Source organism: Epinephelus fuscoguttatus, linkage group LG15, assembly GCF_011397635.1.
Source record: "Epinephelus fuscoguttatus linkage group LG15, E.fuscoguttatus.final_Chr_v1".
Classification (NCBI taxonomy): domain Eukaryota; kingdom Metazoa; phylum Chordata; class Actinopteri; order Perciformes; family Serranidae; genus Epinephelus; species Epinephelus fuscoguttatus.
The window spans coordinates 9566459-9588121 of NC_064766.1; the positions used below are offsets into that span (position 1 = coordinate 9566459).

Here is a 21663-nt window from a genome sequence, read left to right on the forward strand (position 1 = left end):
TAGGGGTACAGGAATGTGTACCCCCACTTCACAGTACTGCAAGTGTTCCTTGATGTATTTTTTAAATGTTAATTTAAAAATATGTCATGCATAATTCCTAAAATAATTCTACTATAATAAGTTCATTAGAAATGTAAATGTAAGCTAGATAAACCACATTTAATATTCATTATTCCTATTTCCAGTGCAGTCATTAGTGGCTGTAAACCACTGCAACAAATGGAGTCACCTTCACATTTATGTTTCTACCAAAAATGTTGTGCACCAGTCAAGGGGCACTTAATTTAAAAATGTTTCAAGGGAGGTACATTATTGAAAAACGTTTGAGAGCCACTGGTGTAAAGTATGCGTCTATGTCATTCCTATGGATCAATGCAGAAGTTCAGTCCGACCTTTAGACGGGGGAGGTTTGGCTTTAGTGTTCTAGGCGAGTAGTTTTCAACCTTTTTTCATGTGAAGGACCCCTTAATTGATACGCATTAGGTCAGGGACCCTTATTTGATAAGATTTTGCTTCAGGGACTTCCAGGAGAAGATTTAGGCTGTTAGATATGATTAGGACCAGAGCTCATTTACAGTGAAGGAGAGGAAGTGATTAGATTGATGACACTCACTCACATTAAACTCACTTCTGCTGTGGATTAACTAGTGAAAAAACATTATTCTCCCCCCACGGACTCTTGTGGGTCCCTGGACCCCTGGTTGAGAACCACCATTCCAGGCAGCATAAGGAATTGAGCCCCAATAACCTAAAAGTCTATTGAAGAGGCATTCGGGTGTTACACATGCTGAACAATCAGCAACAGAGGCCCTAAAAGTGCTGGAGAATAGATTGTAACCTCTGCTCATATTCATCCTCACAGCCACAGCCAGTAATGAACTCAGCCGCCCGCTATGACTGAGCAATATCCAGGATATCGAAGGGCCGCGGTTCAGCCTGAATACACTTGCCCTTGCCTGCCCAGATACAAATGGCACTTTTTCCAGCTAAGTCTTTGCGCGCTTTTTTATTCCTCCACACTTGAGCCTGCCATTGCCACTGCAGGAAATCTGAGGCCGGGCGTCAGTGTGTCGGTGGCGGAGCGTGGAGGATCAAATCTTACGCCCGTAACCTTTCATAATAAAAGACAAGGCCGCTGTCCGTGGTGCTGAAATCACTCTGCCTCTGCAAATGTGTTGTCTCACATCCGAGTGTCGCTGTTGATCGTGGTGTACAGCGGCGGAAATCACACTTTAAGTTACGTGCAACAATCGGCACCACGCAGCGACGAGACCACCCAAATTATGGTTTGAAAGTGGTTGAGCAAGAATAAAAACACCCCCCACCCCTCCCTCTCTCTTTTTCCTCACTTCTGCACACATACACACAATCAGAGAGAGAGAGAGAGAGAGAGAGAGAGAGAGAGAGAGAGAGGAAGGGGGAGGGAGTCAAGTCAAGCAGGGATAATTAGAGGAGTGGGTCACTGTTGGAAGATAACATCCGCGTTGAGGGAAAAAGGCAGGAAAAAAAAGGGAAAACGAATCAAAGCCGCATAACAATATCAGAGGAGGGAGATAAGAGTCTAAATCGACCACCATCAGCGCTGACGTCCAGCGTTGGCAGGAGCGAGCAGTTTCCTCCGGCTCTCAGCATCCAATTACAATGGACGAGGAGCTCAGCCTGTGTGGACTCTAAACCGCTGCCCAGTCAGGAGCGAGTGGAAACAGCGCAGCGGAGGGAGGCAAAACAATGCTTAGGCTCATTTGTCTGCAGTGATTCAAAGTGGGATTCATCTTTTTTGATTTTTTGGTTTTTATTTCTTGTTTTTCTGCCGCTCGAGCAAGTGGGGGACACTGCTGCCAAGATCAAGTCCACGCACGCAGGGAAACGGTAGGTCGCAGTTGTGTGTTGGGGAAAAGGGGGCAGCGTGCGCATGGGATAGTAACACGGAGCTTTTCAAATGTTGTTTGTCAGGGACCTCGGTGTATGGACATCATTTAGTATGATAGAGTCATATTTGATACAGTTTAATGTCAAAGACCACATGAAGGAGGATTGTTTTATGTCTAATGAAGTACAGAACTGTCTACTGTGTACTTCAGGAGATTATAAGAGTGTAACAAAAGATCTGAATTATGATGTGTTTTGTATCTAAGATTATATCATGAAGAAATGAGTTAAAGTGAAATGAAACAACATTACAGTATTTAACACTTAGGCACCCCTGAAGGCACCCAAAATTGAATCATCACTGCTCAAAACATCCCCCGATTATTCCATGTTAATATGGTATACTAAACATACAGTATCTGACAGTGTACAGTGGCCCATATTAGTCGGCTTTTCCTTATTGATATGAATAGGATGGGCACCTCTTAGTGTAATGCAAAACAATAGAACAACAGCAGAAACTACAGACTCCACATTAAGGATCACTGCTGCAGACTGTTCCCAGTAGCACATCTGCCTAATGTTATTATTCCATGCTGATAGTTATCAGTCTAGTACATCTCATGCGATCCAATACAACAGCCCTGCCATAACCTCTATCATTACAAAGCTCATAATGTTCAGTTTTTGATGACATTATCATATAAATTCTATGAAAGGTTTATTGCTGAGGTCATGGTTAAAGATGGTGCTGCACTGGATTGTGGTAGAGTATATTGAGAGGTGTTTTAATAATAATAAAGACCCCAGTGTGAAACATGTAAATGGATCGACACAGATAAGACAGTGTCAACATTAACTGAGCATTATAAATGTAGACTTTATAGCAGAACAGTTGCAGTAGACTGTACAAGTGTACCTAATAAAGTGGGCACTAAGTGCATTTTTATATGTGTAGCAGCACACAATGAGAGAATTGAATCTAAACCTCTTTAAAACAATAAAAACTGAACATTATAACCATCTCGAATGATGTTGGATTCGTTGCAGAGCTGTAGTTTTAGACCGCATTTGTTCTGGTGAGGTGTATCTAATGAACTGGCAACGGAGTCTCTAGCTACTTTATATCTTATAATAGGAACTAACTAAGCATGCTGATGTGTTGTGGTTAATTGGTCTCGGTGCTTCTCTTATGAACACAATTCAAGAGGTGACTTATTAAAAAAAAATCCTCATAGTGTCACAGCAGTGATCTGTTATTTAAGATTGTCCATACTTTGTCCCATCATGCCGCAGCACTATAGCACTAAAGCAGCTGTCTCAATCTTAGAATACAATTTAGAGACAAACTATAGCAATTTTCACTGCAGAGCCACTGTGTATTCATATCACATGGGAATATTAAAGTGATACTGTTGTGATGGGGAAAAATGAAGCATAATAAGATCACTGCTGAGCACAGCACACACCCTCTAGGAATCTGGCAGGAATATTACAGTGACACTATGGGAGATGCCAGGAGGAATATAGTGTGATTAGGTCACCACTGGCTCACTGTTAGATGCTGGGAAGATGGTCATGTTTTCTAATTCTGACTTCTAAGTGTCACAGTTTCTTCCTTAATGTCAGACTTTTAATGCACGTCCCTCTGGTTAATTGCTATTCTGCGCATGAAGCGGTGAGGAGCCAAACAGCGGGCCCCTAGATAGGACCTCGTTTGTTTAACTCGGAGGGTGGGGTATCTGATCCGTACGGACAAGTTGACTCCTTACGCCTGCAGAGATCTTTAATTTTTCATTGACTACTGTCTGCCAGACAATGATGACGGGAATCTCTCTTGGCCATAATTGTATAGCACCCCCAATTCTGGCCTGCGTTGAGAAAGACACGGGCAGATGGCAAAGATCAGCTGAAATAAGAAATGCATGAGAAAAAGGAATAGAAGAAACTGATTATTTTTCATTATTTCCCGTCTATATGCCAGACTTCCCAGATAACCACAATATAGGCTACATGCCAGAGTGTTATTTGACATACATCGGACATCCATCACTTGCAGTCAGCAGACGCTGTCACTTCCATGGCAACAAAGAAACATAATTTATGAGGATTCAATGACTCCTTCTGCAAAAACTACTGCATACCCAATATTACTGAAATGCAATATAGCAGAATGATAAGCAATTGTTATCGAAGCATTGCAAAGCATTTTATTCTTGGACACACACACACACACACACACACACACACTGTCCCACACACGCTTGAGTAATACCTGCACTTTCAACTGAACTGCCATAAAAGGGAGTAATATTTATAATTCACATTCACCCATGTGGAACGTCGGGGGGAAAACACAATAATGCAACAACTTAAAGGAAAACAACAAATTCATTCATGTGAACACTTTTTATCAAATGGCTATACTATTAAAATGGAATGTGTGACTCTGCTTCTCAATAGAGGAAGATGTTACTCCCCCCAATCCATCTTCTGACCTGTCTGATCTCATCCATCCATTACGATGTGAAACCAAAACTACTGAGCAACAGTCAGATGTGATTTGACTGTTGCTTCCCTCATTGCTTCACGCTCCCACTCCCCCATGTCAGTGACATACATATATAGTATATATAAAAAGAAGTGGGAGGGGGATTGATGAAAATGGAGTAACAGAAACACAAAAATCAAACCATTCATTCTGCTCCGACATAATCCACTGACTCATAAATTCTGCAGCCTGTCAGATGAAGCTACTGTGAGTGAAATTGCTCAGATCGATTGCATCAACCAACCTTGACAATTCGAATGGACAGTGTGCATGTTCAAGAGAGACAGAGACTGGAGAAAACTGACATTTGAAAAAGGGCGGCACGAGAAAACATACGAAAGCACAGAAGTAAGTGTTGACACAGATTCATTTGAAATGTGAAGAACAGGAAACACTGACAGTCTCCGTTTCAAAATGTGACATGAATTACTGCTGCTGCCAGCATGTTGTATTCAGGTTGCCTGAATACAATGAGTGACAAAGACACTCATACATAAACACTGACCTTGTTCACTTGTGCTGGTTCACTTGTGCTGGTTTTATAAAGGAAAAAAAGATTACTTCAAAGTCCAGATGAAACAGCACATTTTGAGGATCTAGCTTTAGTATCGTGATGTGTCTCCACTTGAGACAGGATAGACAGCCAGAATACAACTTTAGGGGGACTTTGATTTTATCATTGAAAAGTGGGCGTGTCATAACAAACACGGAGAGGCCCTGACGGGTGTTCACTGATGGGATAGCAGTATCCGTCAGGGAAAGAGAGCTGAAGCCCAAGGGATGCTCCATGTAGTTGCTGAAGCAGTCCACTGTAAAATGCTTTGCGCATAATCTGGAGCCGTCACAGATACCCTATTCCTCAAAGTGAATAAATTCTAGCCTGTAACCATGGTATTTTGGGGAAAACAAAATGCATGGTTTGAGGTGGCGAACATCTGAGGACATAGATAGAGCATGCTGTTGCTGGCAAGCTGAGTACAGGATCCCACTGTGTGGCTAAAAGTTGCAGACTGCTTGGATGTCGTGAGATAATTGGTTGAAATTGGTTGGTACTAGCTCACAAGAGCACAAGTTGTAATATACAAGTTTTGTAATTTGTTTGGCATATACAGAAAGATAGGAGCACAGAATGACCGGGGATGTGATGTAAAGGGGTTAAAAGGGCATTTTTCATTTCATTCTGACCTTAAAGGGATAGTGGCTGGATGCACAACAGGAAAACAGCTGGTCTGGCTTTGTCCAAAGGTGATAAAATCCATGTAATATACCACTCTCTGAAGTCTCATGTGGTTGCATGGCATGCTCACAGAGACAACAAGACTCCTTAATGTCATTGCATCGGGTCTGGAATACGACCCTCTGTAAAACCACAACTTCATATTTTTACACTTTTTTTTACAGATCAAAAAAACAAGATAATGTGCTGATAATTGAGCTCAGTGATGAAAACACACCAAGCAGTAGCAAAGTGCAGCCTGCGGTGAGCTCCCATGCAGTATCTATAGAAAGCTGTGGCGGCCACTCTGAGCTGCAGCGCAGTGTGGCCAAACTAAAATTTTGGGATTTAGCAGTGAATTGGATCCAGAGAATACCCACAACCAATCAGTTAACAGAGTCCGGTGACTCCTGTGACATGTTGACCTACATAACAAAGAATTTTTCCTGCCTGAAACTCATGAACACGCCGTACTTCCCTGCTGCTCGGTGTGTTTTTGGCATTAGAGGTGCTGGTAGGCTGGAGTAAGGAAAACTGTTTCCCCATTTCTGCCCTTCATGCTAAGCTAAGCTAACCGGCTGCTGGTTGTAGCTGTATTCAAGGGACAGACACGGCATGACAGCTCTTGTCAAGAAAGAAATAAGCATCAAAATGTCAGACTATTCCTCCGGCAGTTTGATTGTTAACAATCTACAGAGAATTGCTCCGATCCATTTTGGTTACCACTTTTTAATGAGGTCCCCATTTTAAAGGGTTCTTATGTGGCAACTAAGGGCTTTATTAATAGTTAATACATTTTTAATAATCCTTTTTTAGATCAGTAATAATCCATTAAGAAAATTAATTAATTTCTGGGTTGCCAGGTTTGAAAGAATCCCTTTGGCTGATGTTTATCCCTTGCATTTCTTCATAATAAAGTTATAAAGATTAACAAGCTATTCAAACAAGCTTAAGAAGATGCTTATAAATGGATTTTGGTCCGGATCTTCAGCAGCCTTTTTTTCCAAAGGATTAATGTCCTGCAGTCCAATCAGTCAAAGGGATTTTTTAATAACTTGGCAACCCAAAAGCTTGCCTTAATAATGGCTTATAACTGGCTTATAAAGCTCATGTAAATGACTTATCAAGTATTAATAAAGCCATTGGTTACAATTTGTAAATCATTTATTAAGGGGATCTTATTTTAAAGTGAATCTCTCTACATTATACATGTAACCAATCTAGGATCCTTTCACTATACTGTAGTGTTTATTATATAAATGGTTGTTAAGGAGACTTCAGCCATGTGTTTGTGTATGTGCTTCTTTGTTACTAATCATCAGTGCATTTAGTGAATAGTCTGGCAGCATGAATTGTGTCGTCTTTTATAATGGGTGCCCTATTTTTGCATTATGTCATTTCAACTGTAAATACATTCCTCTCTGAAATCAATATGATATCCGTGCATAATTTAGTTGTTTTGAAGTCATACATTTTTTTAACACAGCTTTTGCAGCGTTGCCTCTGTTTAGTCATGCAGATAAAGAACTGGATTTTCAGAGGAGAAAGCCCAGAATAACAAAAAGAGAAAGTCACAAGGCTAGAAGAGGTTTACGATATCTCTGTAAGCTTTGAGCGATGATGATGTGACGTTACAATCACCCTTCCTGGACAGTGAGTGCATAAAAGTAAATCTTGTGTGGAAAATGGATATTGATTATGCAGTCATACAGTTGCCATTGTGCTTTTACTTCTCAATTATCGGTCGCAAATCAAATTTGACTGCAAGAATTCCAACACAAAAACGTGCTCATTCATATACAGTTACAGACATATGGTAATTATTCTTAATCATCCTGCTTATGGTTGAAGTAACAGTGTCGCTGGGTATAGAGAAGAGAGTATGACTGTAGCTACAGCCTGTAAAGCATCTTATTTCTCCAGACAAAATCTGAGTTTCTGGGTTGCTTTGAGACTCTGTGCAGTTTATATCAATAACCTTTGAGCTTTTCTGCTGGCCCGCTCACACTCCCAACAACAGTCTCTTATGTCTTGGACTGACCTGTCACTGCAGTTTATCATGTGAACTCTTAAAAAGCAAAGATTTATCCAGTTTGTTTAAGTACAGGGAGATGGAGTGAGGGTTTAAGACTAAATGCTCCTCTGGGAGAAGTGGCAGAGTGCCGCTGCTGCTCAGAGGGTGATTCTGCTTCTGGTAGCCTGACATTGAGCTACACACATACACACACATGCACACGCAGACACACACACACACACACACACACACACACACACACACACACACAAGCATCTCAGCAATAAACATGCTCTCATTTACTTTGTTTCTCTTCAACACAGATATTCACAAATGCAATCCCGATCCCCCTCCCCTCCCCAACATCTGCTTTCATGGTGAAAATCAATGGCTGCGGAGCCCAGCTGGACAGAGTAGTCGCGGCAAAATAAAGAAATCAATGCAGGCTTATTAACTGAGCAGAGCTTCCTTTACCACTGACACAAAAATTTGTGCGAGTGTGTGTGTGAGAGAGTGTTTATGTGGCTGCCAGTTTGTATCTGTCTGTGTCTGTGAATGATGATGGCTGCTGCCGGTTGTAGGCAGGATGTGCGAGTACATAAGCATGTGTGTGTCTGCCAGTCAGAGTGTGTGTCCCTGAATGTTGGTGGCTAGTGTACAAGTGCTACTTTGTAGACGTGCTCTGAATGTGTATGAGCGTGTGTGTTTTTGTGTGCACGGTTGAGACTATCGCTCAAAGTCAGTGTGTTACTCTTGGGTTAGTGCCACAGTGTTCTCCATGTGCCTTGGCCTCAGTCTATTTGTGGACAAAGGGATGCTCTGAGACAAATGATTTAGCACCTGTCAGTCAGCGCAGAAGGACGAGAGATGAGAAAAGAAAGAGGTCAGAGACGGGGGGGAAAGGGAAAATGATGGAGGCTTTCAGAGAAACCATGAGGGGAGGAGAGAGGAAAAAGGAAGAGGAAAAAGTTCAAGTGGGAGAAAGAGAGAGTTGGACTAAAAGAGAATTTACGATTTAGCTCGGGGTCATCACATAGCTCAAGTTCCTGTGAGCAATTTTCCCCAGGAAATGACAGCTTCTATTTCTGTTGAGTTGTTTGCCTAACACCAGCTCACAGGAACTGTGCCTGGCCTTCGGGCCCCACGAGCAGACCTTCTCTCATCACAAGAGTTACCATAACAACGGATGAGGCCGACCTGCACCGGTGGCAGCGCAGGGATGTGAACTTTGCTTCTGCCTCCAGCACTCCTGACTGTCTGCTGCACCTCCGACACATCAACATCCACCCTCCTCGCAAAAAAAATAAAGCGGAAATCATAACACTGCTGTGAATTTTCCACACTGCTAATGTTTGGCCAGCTACACTGTGATTGTTCGGCAGAAGGTGATTTGTTTGGAGCGTGAAAACAAAGCGCTATGTCAAGAATAAAGAGACAATTGTAATTTCAGAAATGCCCAAACAAACAAACTGCAACTTTCTCTGGAGTCCAGTGCACAATAATGTTTGCAGAGCCTCAGTGTGTGGATGCATGTTAGGAGGTAGATGCTGATACTGAATGCTGAACAGGCTTTGTGTGACGTGCAGTTTAATGGATTTCTTTTGGCATTTGTTGACTGACATCTGCCCTGGCAGGTCTCTCCAGCCTCTCTCCCTTTTAGATCCATGTACACAACATTACGCTCTAATCATCCTATTTACACATTTTTACCCAGTCGATAGAGATGTATTGCTGACCTCGTTTTTTAACACCAAACAAAGCAGCCCCCTCTATGAAAACGTCAACAGTGCCGAGAGCGGCTTAGCTAACAAGCATCTGATTGTGCAGATTACGCATGTTCCGCAGAGGATTACTGAGACTGAAATGAACAAATTGACCTCTTACCACTGAAATCCCACATCAGCATGACAAAAGATGAGCACAGTGAGGGCAAAATCTGAAATAGTGGGAACATGTACTGTAAAACAAGTTGCAGTCAGCAGCATTATTTAAAGAAAGCGCTCCCCGAATGTTTTATTTTCGTCTTGTTTCTGTTTGCAGACCCCGATAACTCCATAGGTGATTCTTGTCTCTACATCTCATCAGCCTTGTCCTAACACCGAATGCACAGCACGATTACCGCTCAGGCTTTTTAAAGACGGAGCAACACTAAAATGAGCAGAGAAATGCATAAGCTATTTTCTCTACCTGGCAGGGTGTCATTTGCATTGATGTTGGCCTCATATTCTAACAACAAATATCAGACCGTGCATCCTGTTTTGTGTGTATTCTTAGCCAAGGGCGGGCGAGTGTCTTCCTCTCTGCTTCCCTTCTGACACTTTTCAAACAAGTCAAAGCTATTTAAAAGTCATCTTGCCGTGAGAAGTAACAAAAGCTCAATGACAGACCAAGGCCTTATTCAAAATTCAATTTTTGTGCTTTCTCTCCCCAACAATAGAAGTACATAATTTCGCTCCACGCTTGTTTGGAGAGCTCTAGAGAGGAAATGGCATGCTTTTGTTAATAAGTGTCTCTGTGTTTTTGCAGAGAGGAGACGACTGAACAGCTTATGTAGGTCACATTGCATTAATCTAGCCGGCTATCCTGGTAAACGCGCTCTAAATCAAACATGCAATATTAAAATCCAGTTCATTGCTCATTTGCTTAATAATGCAGTGTGGCTGCACTGAGAATGACTTCTCAGTCGGCGAAATAGTGATCCTAGTGCTTTTGCACTTAGGCAGTAAATTACTGGTCTGGATTATAACAGTACAAATGAGACACGTTTGATATCAATCTGACAGAACAGTTCAAACAGCGTGCAAACTGAATATTTATCAGTCACAGTGTATTTCAGGCACAGGACTCTTTCATCACTCATCTGTAATGAGATCTGTATGCATTCTAATAATTAATAAACTAGATGATCTCCAAATCATTCCGAGAGCGAGATGTAAATGCTATCAATTATCTGTCTGGGTGATTCTGCAATCTTAAGCAAACTAGAGATTTCATAAGTCAGACAGGCCTAATGGGGTATGGAAACACGGCCGTGGGTGCACATGAATGTTTTATAACAATGTGAGACTCTAGATTGGATCAATGAGATGTGTGCTCCTCTACCAGATGAAGATTCTCTCGAATGAGGCGGGCTGCTCAGCAAAGCACAATAAATCTACCTGCTGTCACTGGAGCAGAATGACGGGCTCAGTGTGACATTTCCAACATGTATTTTATCTCCAGCCCTGCAGTATCTTCATGTGATCTGCTGCAGATGAACTATTGTGAACACCGCTGGGCTGCATGATATTGGATGTCCAACGTGAACTGTCGAGCGGAACAATAAATCCCTTCCGGCCTGTATAGAAATAAAAAAAAAAAAAAAAGTGTACAGATGAGTTGCTCGGTGATGGGTTTATATCAAAGGAAGATATTGCTGTAAGGTGCAGCAGGCAGTCAACGCTGATGTTTTTGATCAGATGATTAGAGCCGGTTGCCACTTGAGGTTTGCTTTGAGAAAGTAAATGTGCTTTCTGAGATTATAGGGGGTCAAATCGGAGCCTCTGTCTCTTTGCTGCACATTTGCGCATGTGTGTGTGTCTTTGCAAGACAAAGAGAGAGACGGAAATAGAGGGAGTGTGAGTGTGTTTGCGCATGCATTAAAAAGACAAGAGAGAGGTCCTTGAGGCAACCTGCACATCTTTTATCACATCTTTAATTAATTGAAGCCCATAATAGAAGCTGCTGCAATTCCACTGAATAGACACAGTTGAATGGAAAACAGGCGGGGATAAGGAGATACTCTTATGTTCCCCTGCCATTTCACAGCCATCTGCATATACAACATATCTGCAGCCAATGTCAATCTTTGCTTTGTGGATGAAACACATTACAGTGAAGGAAAAAGGTTTGGTGTTATAACTCAGTTAACTGATTGATCGCTTTCTCTTTCCAGGTTTTGCCTTTGCAGGTCTACTGTAAAACCGCCATGGTGCTCTTGAGGTTCTCAAGACTCGTCCTAATGATCGTGGCCCTCGTCCCTCGACCATCTGTGGGATGCCCCTCCGGCTGTCGCTGCTACAGCCTCACAGTGGAGTGTGGATCTCTTGGGGTCAAAGAAATCCCACAGGGTGTCTCCTCTGTCACCGAGGTCAGTCGGCCAATCGACAATAAGTTAGGGCACTAGCTGTCAGCGCAATGCAGCTGACCCCCGTCTCTGCCCCCGCCTGCATCAGTGGTTTTGTACCAGTTGACTCCCTCTCTGATCCATTCTTATTACCCTGAAATGATTGTGGTTAATCAATTCGCTGTGACCCTCTTTGATGTAAGCCTGAGGGAGGGGCTGCGCTGTTGGCTGTGTAATTATTCATTCTTGCTCAGAAAGTGACTCTCGCACGCCCTCTGATCATCTGTTGAGAAGATGTTTAACATTACACCGTCTTTTCCTCTCGGGTTCAGGCCCCCCAACATTGCTGCAGCTCATGAATATTAATGAAAAGCATGTCCTGCATAAATTGTTCCATTAACCTCAATCAGCAGGTCTATCTCGTCCATCATACTTCACCTCACGGCCCCGTGTTTGCCTCTTTGAAGACACTGCCAACGAATGCACATCAGCAATCAAGCAGACTGCCATGCATTGTGGGTCAGCCGCTTGCTCCCGTGTATCTCCAATCACTCAAACTGTTTTTGATTGCTGACAATCAAGTATCTGTGATTTCTGCAGCATTTGGCAAGAACTGAACCACAACTCAACACAATGTGCACAATCCACATTACTCTGCCGATTCTGAAAGAGCTCATTCCACATTGTTTGTATTGCCTACATTAACATATATCCAAAGCTCTGCACAGCGAGGTGAGTGCAGATAGCTCTAACGGTGGCCCTGTTGTTAATGCAATCTCTCCTCATGGTTAATACATTTTTCTACTCAGTGAGCACAGCAGAGCAACAGGCCACGCTCACTTTCTTGTACAAAACAACACACCAACTCTAACATCACATCCCCTCCTCTGTTTCTCTAATGTAATCAGGTTGTGATCACTCTCCTAATTTCATTTACCCTGTCTCCCCTACAGACCATCTTCCTCCAGGACAACGCTATAGTGCAGATCCGTCTTCAGGATCTGACTCGCCTTGGCAGCCTCCATTACCTCTACCTTCAAAATAATAGCATCTCAGCCCTGGAGCCTGGCGCGTTTCTCAGCCAAGGGCAGCTGCTGGAGCTGGCCCTCAACGGCAACCTCATCCACCTAGTCACCCCGGACATGTTTCGGGGTCTGGAGCACCTCCGGATCCTGTACCTCGCTGGGAACCAGATCACTCGAGTGCAGGACCACACCTTCAGGGGGCTGCAGGTTGGAGAGCTGGGATAAAGGAATGAATGCACAAATGGTTGTTGGACAGAAATGTTTAGTGCTTATTTTGTTTTAAGTGTTCCAAAAACCTTAAACCTAATCCTTTTTGGGTAAAGTGAAAAAAACATAGCTTTTTCCAGCAAAGCTTTTCCGATATGGGATGCCTTTTTATGGATTATATATAATGCCGCCTGCAACTGTAAATCCAATTCATGACAACGTGACATGGCTAATCCCTACTATATAGTAACACAGTACAGACTGAGTCAGGTAGAATTGAGTCATCCTGTCTTAACATTTGACATTTCTTTTCCTCCTCCTTTAACATTTTCCTTTCTCTGCTATGTCATTTTTTGCCGTCTGCAGCGTCTGCAAGAACTGCACTTGCAGGAAAACAGCATAGAGCTGCTGGCAGAGCAAGCTCTGTCTGGCTTGTCATCTCTGGCTCTGCTGGATCTCAGCAGAAATCACCTCCGCACTCTGGGAGCCTCGTCCCTCAAACCGCTCGTGAGCCTGCAGGTGCTCCGTGTCACAGGTAGGCAGTACGAAGACAGAATATAACACATTATGTCTCACTGTAATATGACATAACCCTTCAAGACTGAATTTAATTCAAAGTGCCCTGAAAAATGTTGCCATATATACCGCAGTTTTGAAGAACTGACACTGCTGGAGAATGTGCTGCCACAGCCAGGACCTGCAGGCTCATGTCAATGAAAATTAAGTGCCCTTAAACACATTTTACATATCAAAGGGTTTCACCCAACCGTAAACCTTTAATGAGAAAAAAATCCCTTGAAGACACAATTTTAAAGAATAAATTGAAGGAACGCTGTCTGAAAAGGGCCCCCTATTCGGGGCAATTAGTCCTGCAATGGGCGCCAAAAAGGCTTAAACAAAGTTTAAATTATCATAGGCAAAATAAATTTGTTTACCAAATAATATCACCGCAAGGTCATTTTTGCAGATGTTCTGGAGCTTTCAATCCTACACATGATCCATCATTAGCAGTTGGAGTTTCCTCAGTTAACATAGAGTTGAGGAGCTTCACATTTTCATTTCTTCTGAGCACTTTAAGAACTTCTCATCCACGTTGGCTCAAAAGTCATGGTGTTAATACTTGACCTTGAAAAACAATCCCAACTCAAGCAGCTTGTTGGAGCTTTCAATCTAATGACATGTTTTCATGACACTGTAGATGTTTTTCCGGAGCATTTTAAGGGATCCTCTGTCATACTGGCATAAAATGTGTGGTCCAAACATAACTGCTGGAGCACATTGGAGTGATGCTCCGCCACTTCTTTACTCCAAGTGAAGAGATAGAATATTCACAGGTCACATAATCCAGTTGAAATTCATATATTTATTTAAGCACTTGAGGATCCAATCATCACTAAAGCATATTCATGCAAGACAGCCAATAAAAAACAAATGTAATGGTCAGAGTTGCCATACTGACTTTTACGGTATGACTGATTCTCAAAGTCAGCTCATGCATTGAGTAACATGCAAGAAAACATTCCACCTTTAAAGTAGCTGACGGTAGCAGCTGGTAGCCTTTGAGCGGCACCGTGAATTATTTTCTTTTCTCAATTTATAGTTAACTAACTGTTAACTAGTAAAGACTCTGACATACTTTCCACATATTGAACGTCTGCGGAGAGCTGCAGTCACGTGGACACGCATGTCATTCTGTTCATAGCACAAGTGACGGTCCACTTCAGCCCCTGGCTAAGGTGAGCTCACCATCCTCCAACTGCTGACATCAGGAGAAAGTGAAAGAAAATGATGCTGCTGGGTTGGGAGTGAATTTCTGTCAAATATCCAACTTAGAACAAACCCTAGTGAGGTGGCTGGCTTGAAAGCTGTGTTTTAGACTGGACTGGAGTGTGGAGTAAGAGACTGGAGCATGCACAGTTGACATGCTTGCTAAACAAATTAAACAAGTAGCACTACACCCATGGGTTCAAACTTCATTTTTGTCCAGCGGTTGACAAAACCATACACTTGATTTACCCCTGTTTCCCTTGTTTGCTCCTCCAGAGAACCCATGGCGCTGTGATTGTGCACTGGGCTGGCTGCGAACCTGGATCAGTGAAGACGGACAGCGTCTGTTGAGCTCTGCTGAACAGCGTCGGCTGATGTGCTCTGAACCGCCTCGCCTCTCTCACCTCAGCCTGGTGGAGGTGGCTCCTAACAGCCTGGTCTGTATCCCACCCGTGGTACAGCTCGAGCCCAGTCATCTAACTGTGCGACTAGGGGAGAGCCTCCGAGTCTCCTGCCAGGCCTCGGGATACCCACAGCCTCAGGTGACCTGGAAGAAAGCCTCCCATGGCAAGGCCCAGTTATCACCCCGAGGCCTGGTGCAAGAGCTGGGACCTAATGGTGAGCTCTTCAGGCCTGCGGCTGGAGGAGTGGTGACAGCCCTGCCCAGCAGTGGAGGGATCAAGGTTGGAGGTGTTGGAGGAATCCAGGGGCTTGTGCGTGGGACTGAGGAAGGCGGTGAGAGGGACAGCTTTGATCCGGACATGGGCAGCGGCATGCTGTTCCTCAGCAATGTGACTGTAGCGCATGCTGGGCGCTATGAGTGTGAAGCCTGGAACCCTGGTGGTGTAGCCAGAGTTACCTTTCATCTGGCTGTCAACATGTCCTCCTCTTCATATTCCTCCCAGTTCTGGCCTCGTATGAACATGCACTCCTTTGTTTCCTCTTCATCTAACTCCTTCTATCAGCCAGAGGTTCTGGATGTTAGCCAGGAGCTGCTCTACGAACAGGACAGCATGGACTTCTACGCTCTTGGCCCTGCTACTCAGACCGCAATTGCTGTTGGCATCTCCTTGCTGGCGCTCACTGCCGTCCTCCTTTTGATTATGATCTACACTCGTCACCAGCAGTACCGCAAAGAAGAGGGCGGCTCCTACTGCACCAGCAAAGAAGAGAGCATACTCTATGTGAATGACTACTCTGATGGACCCACCACTTTTGCGCAGCTGGAGGAGTACCGTGACGACCACGGCCACGAGATGTACGTACTCAACAGAACCAAGCCTGTCCTGGGCTCCACTTCATCCAGGTGTCCAATGATGAGTGGGTTCGTCCAGCAGAAGGGGATGAAGGAGGCTCTCCTGGACCACGAAATGGTGCAGACACTGACCAGATCGGGGGGACTGGGGCTCCGCAGAAATCCAGCAGATGGAGGAGAGGGCCCGCTAACAACAGACCCAGAGGAGCTCTTCCTCAGTCAGAGTCTCCTCTTCGGATCACAGGTTGCTTACGAGATCCACTGCTAAGGGGTTTGAATTGTGTTTTAACATGAAATGTTGATGGACTTAATTAAAGACATTAAAGGAAATCACCTTGGTGCAATGGTTTGAAGCATCAGATTATTATGTGGTCTTCAAAAGAGGAGGGAGTGTCAGTTAGTGGTTGCTGAGGATCGCAATCAGCCTCTCAGAGATCCTCATCTGATAGATTGTATGGCATTAAGATGGGTCAGAGTGGTGAACAGTGATAATTAGGAAAAAAGTAACCATACCTGTCTGTCTCCAAATCAACCCTTTAAAGATAATTACAAGTGGCTAACTTTATCTGAAACAGTTTTTATGACAGTTCATCTAAATCCTGACAAAGAGGCTGAGACTGTGCAGCACACGGTGGCAACTAACAATGTGGATTAAAACAGTGACTCGTATTTTGTACTTCTTTCTTTCTTTGGGTTTTGTTTTGTGTGTTTTGTCAGTGTTTTGTGTGAATATAATGAAGCTAATTTTCACTGTGAAGTACAGTTGTTCTGTGGACTCTGGTGCAGATCCGTTAGAATTAGACCTAAACAGATCCTCTTACTGAAACTACATTGTCATTACCCATATGTGTGAGTGGGTGTGGGTGGGTGGATATATTTGAAGAGGTTCATTTTGAATGGAGCAGCAAGCCTTTTTTCTTTTTTTTTTTTTTTTTTTTTTACATTTCTACCATAGCATTGTATTCCTTGATGTTAACATGTGTTTTTTTTACTACTATTTGTTGCAACACTGGAACAAGAAATTAACATTTCTATTGTCTGAATTTGAGTCTTTTGTGGAATTAATTCCATTAACATCAGTCTGTATCAACCATTCCAATATGAATATTTCTACATAATAAAATGTATTTTGAAAGATTCAATGCTTCTTTTCCTTGCAAGGTCAACCAGTCGCTCAAACGCAGCTGTTCTGCTAATACGTGCTCTAAAAGCTCATTAGTTGCTGCCGTCTTCTTATTCGTCCCCTCATCCCATCACATGTAGCAGGTGAGTGTAAAAGACATGCTTTTGTAGCGACTATGGCTTTCAGTCACTGTGTAGAGGTCAGTCTGTGAGAGGTACATGGTTCATAAACTCTTAATTCTTTTCCCTTTGCTGTTAAGCATTGTAGTATGAAGAATGGCATTGGAAAGTGTTTTAAAACACCAGATCTGTGCTTTATACCAAGACCTAGAGCCATATTGATCCTCATTCAAAAACATGTCAGTCAATTTCAATTTTATTTATACAGCCCAATATCACAAATCTCAATTTGCCTCACAGGGCTTTACAGCATACGACATCCCTCTGTCCTTATGACCCTCACAGTGGATAAGGAAAAACTCCCCAAAAAAAACCCTTTAACGGGGAAAAAAACCCGGTAGAAACCACAGGAAGAGCAACTGAGGAGGGATCCCTCTTCCAGGACGGACAGACGTGCAATAGATGTCGTACAGAACAGATCAGCATAACAAATTAACAGTAATCCACATCCAATCCAGTTTTGTTCAACCCCGTAACAGCATACCAAGTCCCCCTTTTTTAAAAAAAATGGTTCAGTACAACTTCCTCAGCACCCAGGAAGTGACATCACTCAAGTCTTTTCCAGCTCACACTGTAAAGAGAGGTAAGTGTGAGCATACTTTCTTACCTATATTTCATTGTTTTTATCGTCAGATTGACATCGTCAAGCTCAACCTTTCAACACTGTTACATGCATAAATGATATTTACTATTGTTTGTGAAAAAGCAAACAATAGTGTTGGAAAAATATATTAATTTCTTGTTTTCCTCATGCCATGTGGTGCTCCATAGCTAATGTGGACTTATGGCTAGTTTTAGCTAAAAATAATGAACATGAAATAACCTTTAGAGAAAAGGGGCTGGCTGGCTGGCTTAAGAACAGTTCAACCTTCAACCCCGTAACATTCAACCCCGTAACAAAAAACACTGTTACGGTGTTGAATCATTGTTACGGTGTTGAAGGTTGAACTGTTCTTAAGCCAGCCAGCCAGCCCCTTTTCTCTAAAGGTTATTTCATGTTCATTATTTTCAGATATCAGATGGCTAAATCAAATGCAGAAAGGCAAAGAGAGTACAGGGCGAGAAGAAATGCAGATTCACAGAGAAGGGAAGAATACCTCAGGAAAGAGCGTGAGCGGTAGAAAAGAGATACAGAAGCAGGGAAAAAGAAATCCATCAACGACCTGAGTAAAAGAGCTCAAAGACGTAAGCGGAAGGAGTGGCAGAAGGCTAAAGAAAGACAGAAAAGGAAAGCTGAGATTGACAACAGTGGGCCTATCTCTCTAACCCCTCCACATAGTCCTGACAGTGAGATTCAAGATGCAGTGCAAGCCAGACCAGAGTCCTCATGGTGAGGGAAATATGTGGTTAGATATAGTGCTTGGTTTTAATTATGATAGATATGAAACCTCAGGAAGAGCTACTGAGGAGGGATCCCTCTTCCAGGATGGACAGACGTGCAATAGATGTCATACACACTGAAGTACTGACTTAGTAGTGAATTCATATCCCCCCCTTTCACACACACACACACACACACACACACACACACACACACACACACACACACACACACACACACACACTCACACACATTCACAAACAAACACATAGAAAGTCATGGTGGTCAATTATTGCACCCTAGTGTATATTATGTAATTGCTATGTCACTACTAATGTAACTACTAATCTGTAAAAGTAACAATCCCCTTTCCATGCATTGTATGGTTTCATCTTAGTCATTCAGCAGGCAAGAAAGCATCCAGAAAAGTAAGAGACAAACTGCGTGAAGAAATAGAAGAACTAAAAAGGAAACTCAAACAATGTTGTATCATTCATTCAACCCTGTTACAGTGCGTTCAACCGTGTTACTTGATGCATTTTCATACATTTTTTGATAATAATAACAAATATTAGATAAATGTTTGTTGAACTGTATGCAGAGATTAGAAAACAAGTAGAAAATATATGAAAGCCTAATCTAATGTTCATGTTAAAGTTTATTTTCATGATTCATGAAGACCGCTTGTACATTAAGTTGCCATATCCTACTTGACAGTCAAATTATTATTATTTAGAATCAAATAAAATATACTTATTATAAGTTATTTTACACAAGGGACAGATGATTACCAAGGCACTGCAAGAATTAGTTTGAATATGTTTTAGAATTATATTCACACAGGAATCAAATTGTCCCGTTACGGAGTTGAATTTAAAATAATCTAAGTGACAAAGAAATTCCTAATAATGTTTGGGATTTCATGCCTAAGGTGGGAAAACGTATTTTCCCAGAGGTTCAAATAGTCCTTCATCAGATGGAATGTTCAGAAACACAATTATTTGTGGTGTTTTTTTCAGTAACCAGAGAACCCAAAGTGCACCGAATTCAGAGAATCACCCATCTGTGTAAAAAAAAGCTTACTTGCTTTCTACAGACAGTTTGCGTTGATGACAAAAGTATGACAAAGTTTTTTTGTCAATCTTTTTTTTATGATGAAAACAATGACAGTGACAAGCTAAAAAATAGATCTTGATAATAAAAACTAATACGAAATCTATATTTCATTTCCATTGATGAGAAATGAAGAAAATTTTAGCAATGGACTATCGGACACTGAAAGCCAAGAATGGCCGTGCTTGCAATTGTCTTCAAATGCCACCTGAGCAACATGCTGGTAGCCTCCAGTAAATAGTCTGCTCCAGGATGTTTTGCTAGCCAGCGAGTGTAGCCAGCGAGCTGTGAGCTGTAATTCAACAGTAAATAAGCAGCTGTGTGTCTGACTGTTGGTGGTGGTGCTGTTGAATGATTCTGTGGTGTTTGTTAGTTGCAGCGGTGGCTGTTAGCAGCTCCGCTTGTTAGCTGCTGAACAGCAGCAAAGCAAGCAGCCACCAGCCACTGGTCTTCACAGTGGATCACTGTAGGACTCCACTCAGAGCCGGACTGTCTTGGAAAGGTTTATGGGTTAATGTTGTTTGACAGGCAGGTAGTTAGCTTGGTTACCCGTGAGTGTATCTGTGCTGTAAGAATACAGTCCGTACTCAGAGGAGATGAAAGTTGAAGTTTAATCACCAAATCTGTGAGAGGACACAAGTCTAAGCCTCCAGACTAAGATGTTGCAGGTTTAGAAAGAATTTAAGATGAAATAAAGTTATTTTTCTGCCTCCTAATAGTGACATCAATAAGTCAGTTTACAATGAACCTGGGTACAAATCCTAGTTGTCTCAGATTAGTTATTTGTCACGTCAAAGTTTTTGAGACCAAAAATAGAGAGATGCTGAGTTTTTCCAATGATGATCAGTAAGTGTGTGTTTATAAATCACCCCTTAAAACTGTCAAAAACTGCTGGAAAAAATGACAGCTTCTGAGTGTGTAGAAATGATTTGTAGTTGTAGACAAAATTGTCTGAATTAAATTTTTATACGACCTGTCACCTTGATTCAAACTTCTGATACATTAATTAGCCCAACTGGATTAAAGTTTGAAGATTAAAAAAATCATATAGGAAACATAATGAATAAAAGTTGACAAAGTCATGAATTTTTGTTGACTAAAAATAAACTAAAACTATGAAAGATAGAAATTACTAAAATGTCACTTAAACTAATAAGCATTTTCATCTCAAGACTAAAACTAAATCTAAAATAGCAGTCAACGTGAACACTGCTTTCAGAAAGTTAGATGAGAAGACTGATCATCTTAGCATAAAGAATGAAACCTGAGAAAAAAAACAAAACAAAATACACCTACACACACCTCTTAAACATTTGTTAATACATTGTATCTCACGTGTTTAATGTGTACACAAACAGTCCTGTAAAACAACTACTTATGATCTTAGGGGGCGTAAGCTTGTAAACAACATCTGGATACAGTGACTTTCTGGACAATGTCATTGAAGTTGATAGGCAAGTAGATATACTCAAAGACATTCTGTTTAGAAGAGCTGGATGAGTAGAAGAACTGCTTTTTGTCAAGACCACAAATTGTTGTATTTATATTTCTGTTTAAACAAACAACAAAAAAAACCTTTCTGAATATTAAGAGTATTTTTGAGAGTCATGTTAGCTGTAGGCTATTCCCCTGCTACCAGTCTTAATGCTAAGCTAAGCTAATTGCTTACAGACATGACAATAGTAGCCTATCAATCTTCTCATCTCTCAAAAAGAAAGCCAATAATCATGTTTTGCAAAATGTTGAACTATTCTTTTGAAAATTTGTAGGTAACTGTAGTAACTGTAATGTTTTTAAACATATCTCTGCATATGGTAGAGAATCTGTAGGCAATGGTACAAGATAGTGCTGTAGTCAAGACCGCACCAACCGAGACCAGGACATTACCGAGACCAGAGAGTACTGGTACCAAGACAAG

At 42.1% G+C, this 21663-nt stretch overlaps 1 protein-coding gene across 1 annotated transcript; it reads left to right on the top strand.

Annotated features, from left to right (window-relative positions):
• Positions 1 to 1466: 1466 nt before the first annotated feature.
• lrrc24 (leucine rich repeat containing 24) lies at positions 1467 to 16952 on the top strand. Its single transcript, XM_049598141.1, has 5 exons — positions 1467 to 1869; positions 11585 to 11779; positions 12709 to 12987; positions 13354 to 13522; positions 15031 to 16952. Exons 2-5 carry the CDS (start codon positions 11618 to 11620, stop codon positions 16275 to 16277), a joined length of 1857 nt encoding a protein of 618 aa, XP_049454098.1. The 5' UTR covers positions 1467 to 1869; positions 11585 to 11617; the 3' UTR covers positions 16278 to 16952.
• Positions 16953 to 21663: the final 4711 nt, after the last annotated feature.